Source organism: Vigna umbellata, chromosome 2, assembly GCF_029865625.1.
Source record: "Vigna umbellata cultivar VRB3 chromosome 2, Vumbellata_1.0, whole genome shotgun sequence".
Classification (NCBI taxonomy): Eukaryota; Viridiplantae; Streptophyta; class Magnoliopsida; order Fabales; family Fabaceae; genus Vigna; species Vigna umbellata.
The window spans coordinates 5132501-5136812 of NC_142166.1; the positions used below are offsets into that span (position 1 = coordinate 5132501).

General features: G+C 35.5%; 1 protein-coding gene across 1 annotated transcript; it reads right to left on the reverse strand.

Annotated features, from left to right (window-relative positions):
* Nucleotides 1–255: 255 nt before the first annotated feature.
* LOC124843630 (large ribosomal subunit protein uL30w) lies at nt 256–2708 on the reverse strand. The gene is made up of 7 exons (XM_047320428.2): nt 2585–2708; nt 2249–2429; nt 2064–2161; nt 1901–1958; nt 885–964; nt 700–802; nt 256–604 (listed from the first exon to the last, which is right to left on the reverse strand). Exons 1-7 carry the CDS (start codon nt 2599–2601, stop codon nt 389–391), a joined length of 753 nt encoding a protein of 250 aa, XP_047176384.2. The 5' UTR covers nt 2602–2708; the 3' UTR covers nt 256–388.
* Between the last annotated feature and the right edge of the window lie 1604 nt (nt 2709–4312).

Genomic DNA, 4312 nt, shown 5'->3' on the forward strand with positions numbered 1-4312 from the left:
CAATATAATATAGAAATATTAAATACCTGTAATTAATTATTTGACTTTTTATGTTATCAAACTCTATTTAAATATTATATCTATAACTACATCTAATTATAAAACATAAATAAATTGTTTTTAAAATAAAATATTAATTACTTAATTTTCTTAACATAAATTAAAAAGTAAAATATATATAAATTTAGAGTATTCAGAAGAATAATAAATAGCCTCTAATAATTCGAATCTGCTCCCGAAGTGCCTAATACCGAATTGAACAAGAATCAAAATTCAAATCTAATAACTAAGCAATAACGAATCAATCAGCTCACACATTCAAAATAATAAATGCACAAACAAAAAATGTCTTAGCCTCAAAATTTTTAGTAACGACCATAGGAGAAAACTAATTCATCCTTCTAATGAGCTCATTTATATAATTTTCCCTGTTGCCAGCGTCACCTCCTTCAACATAATGATTTCTTTTCTTCTTCAAACCACCCAGGGGAGCTTTGAGCTTGAAAGGCCATAGAAAATTGTTTGCCTCCTTGAAGTGAGGTCCAACAGTCATGATCTCGTGGATCAGATCTTCTATGCAAATTATCCCATGCTTCCCCAAAGTCTGGTATTTTAATATTAGGTCAGTGAAAAAACTAAGTGATACAACAAGCAAGTAATGAAAGTATTTAAGGAGATGACTGTGTACTCCAGACAGACCTGTTCTATGATAGAATTGTCAGTCAGAGGAATTCTCTGCTTGTTCACTTTTCCAAAGCCCCTCTTGTAGATCAATTCTTTTACACTCTTCAAATTAGGGTACCTGATGTGGATTTGCAAATATTAAGAACCCATGGTGCAGTTAATTAAACTTGATAACCAAAGGTGGTTGAAATTTTACATACCCGTAGGTAACATACGGCTCTACCCTATGCAGCATATTCAAGGTTGCTTTGTTCACTTTAAGAAAGACGCCATTAAAAATCTGCAGACAAAATGAACACATCAATAAAGACAATGTCCAACCTTACTTGGAAATTCGGCAAACAGAGAATCCGGTCAGCATCAACATCAACGTCAAAATTTAGGAAAAGAAGACAGAGGAAAAGAAAACCAGTAAAAGTTGAATCTTATATCTTAAAATTAAGCACATAAAGGCCAAGCATAAATAATTAGCGTGCATGATAAGTGAACAACAACTACGCACACAACAAAAGCACCTACACAATCATAATGGTGCAGCAGTGAACTAGAACTGCAGATAGAGAAGTAATATATAGCACCAACCCACTCACACCAGCACACTTTAAAAAAATTGCACATACTTCACAACTCCGTTAACACCATTGAAGCTATGTGTTTCACAATGAACGTGGCTTAGTACGATGATCAAAGAGGGTTTTACAAAACAGTGTTTGGTGGATGAAGTGAATCTTGAATAGCGTGTTTTGCAAGTAGCTTGGTCAAGAAAACCATAAGAACTTCAAAAAAGATTCTGGCAAAGCATAATTAACTTGATCCTACCAAGATACACTTAAGATGAATTAACTTCTAATGGATTATTAGTTCAGTATATGGCAAACTACACAAAACCCATGCTTTGTTAGACCAGAAGCAAATTGCATTTCCTTGGATAGGTGACAAAAGAAACTCATTTAGCAACATAATTATTGGCTTTGTCTAAGTTCATGGAGCAGCATTAAAGGATTCCTGTAATATATATAACACACTTGCCCTCTCAAACACACCAACATCGAAAAGCTCAAACAACAAAAGCAATCGCTACTTCATGTCTTAGGCCCAGCATTTACACCCCTACTTCCTCAAACTAAAATGGTATTACTTATCGGTTATCGATTATGACTAAGCGACCTCTAAGGAAACTAATAAATAAAAATATCCAGCTGTAGTCGAAAGCTACCTGTCTCAAACGCAGAAGCTGCAGAATCTTCCTTGTTTTGGGATCCATGGCATTGATACTGGCATTTGAGAAATCTCACTTATCAATAATAATAACAAAAAATGGGAAAACAAAAGAAAAATAGTGTTATGATATTGAAATATAATAATTATTTGATAATTACCCACGAATCCTGATGATGAACAAAAGCTTAGTTTCAGGGTCAACATAAAACCCTCCCTTAAGCTTGGCTTCACGCTTCAACCTAATTAGTTCCTTTTGCTGAAAAAACACATACACACAGACACAAATTAAAAATATATATATTAAAATGCAATTAATTAAGTGATTTCAATTTCGTTTAAACACCTGCTCCTGGTATTCCTTTGCATACTGTTTGGCTCTGCTAAAAATCAATTTCCGAGTTTCGGATCTCTTTTTCTTCGTTGCTTCCACTTGCTGTTTTTTAGCCAAAGCCCACTCCTCGTTCCTTTTCTCCTTCTTCACCACCGATTCTGGGACCATCGCTTTTGCTTCCCCTTCGCCCATCCTACATACAACAAGGTTTCAATTAATCATATGCGTTCAAGTAACAGCAAGTCAATGCAAATGCAAACAAATTCGAGAGCTTTTGATCATTAATTCAGAATTCATCAATCGTCACTCATCACAACAGCAACAAAAGGAAAGCACGGAGTGACTCACTCGATGCTACGCTGCATGCAACGGCGGCAGGGTCACAGAACAGAAATATCTTCGAGTTTTATATATAACATAGGGTTTTCCCTCTTAGGTGCTGCGTTTAGCTTAGTGGGCTTTTTGTTCTGTGCTGAACCATTGGGCTACTGTCCTTCTCGATTAACCATTACTTCTTCTACCCCATCAATTTTATCTTGCACTAATCAATTTTCAAAATTAACTATTTTATTCTCGTAAAAGTGATTTTCGGACTATTATTTCTGCATTTGAATTTCAATTCTTTATTAAATAGAATTTTCAAAACACATGAAATACATTCTGAAACACTTTTTTGGATCAGATTTTCAGACTGAGTGTTTTCCATGTATTGTGGGGTGCAAGAAAACATTTTATAGGTGCAGAAAACAAAGCTTCTTTTGAGCCTATTAAGTACTGGGCTTATTCCTTTTCCTTTCTGAGGGTTTCTCACTGCACCTTTCCAATTTCTCCCTGCACCTCCCCAAATTTTTCTATTTTACTAAAATGGCCTTTGGTAAAAATAATTTTACTTTTACCTTTTAACTTTTACTTCTTTTTCTTAAAAAAAAAAACCTAATCCCCTTTCCTTTTGTTGCAGCTGCAACACTCCACCCCCCTACCCCTACCTTTTTAAAACTTTAATCCTCTTTCCTTCTTACTACAGTGCCACGGGACTCCACTCCCCCCACCCCCTGATTCCACCTTAATTTCTTCTCCTTCTCTCTTTCTCTTTTCCCTTTCTTCCACTCTCGCACTTTTGAATTTTCTCTCCTCCTCTTTCTCTTGTATCTCTCATCTCTTCAAGTTCAAAGGCTTCCTTTCGGTGCTTTTATTTTTTAGTTTGGTTGTTCGTTGAATCTTCAATGAAAATAGAGAATCGCTGGATCTTCAACGGAAATGGAGATCCGTTGGATCTTCAACGAATGTCAATATCCGTTAACGGATCTTCCATTTCCGTTTAGGTCTTCAACATTTTTATTTTATTGTTTTTAACCTTTTACTGAGGGGCAAACATGGAATGAGGTGGTGGAGGAAAAAATATGTGGTGGTGGAGGGAGAAACCCTCTTCCTTTCTCCATCACCATCCCTTGCTCCCTCCACCTCCCCAACCCACTACAAAAAAATTTAATTACAAAAGTAGTTTTTTTTACTTTTAATCATATTTATTTACTTTATTCTAAAACCCTAAATTCTTACCTATTTTTACTCATCTATTTTCACTCGCGCAGCCCCACCCCCCACTCTCCCAAGTCTCACTTTCTCTCTTTCCAGATTCTCACTCCCTCCAACTCTCACCTGATCCGTTTCTTCTCATCTCTCAACTCTTACTTCTCTTCTCCATATTCGTTTGGTTCTTCTTCATATTCTTGTCTCCATATCCCTTTGGTTTCGCGGTGCGGTGGTTTGGCTTTTAGTGGTGCGGCGATGGAGGGTGTTTGCGGTGGTCATTCGGCGGTGCAGCGGTTCCAAACGATAATGAATATTTTATGACTAACATCATAAAAAAATAATTTTATTGACATTGATAAAAAATTCTAAATGACATCAATGGAAACAATATCATTAATGTTGGTAAGAAAAATTATTGATTGCAAAATAAATCTGGAAATTAACCACAATTGATTGTTAACATGGGAGAAATATTCATTATTGTTAGTAAAATGTGTTAAAGTATCTGTATCTCAATTTCAAAACGATAACAGAATAAAAAAATGA

Coding starts and splice junctions, on each gene's coding strand:
- LOC124843630 (XM_047320428.2), bottom strand. Junction 2,162..2,248: donor CAAAGGAATACCAGGAGCAG/GTGTTTAAACGA, acceptor GTGTTTTTTCAG/CAAAAGGAACTAATTAGGTT. Junction 1,959..2,063: donor TTCATCATCAGGATTCGTGG/GTAATTATCAAA, acceptor CTCAAATGCCAG/TATCAATGCCATGGATCCCA.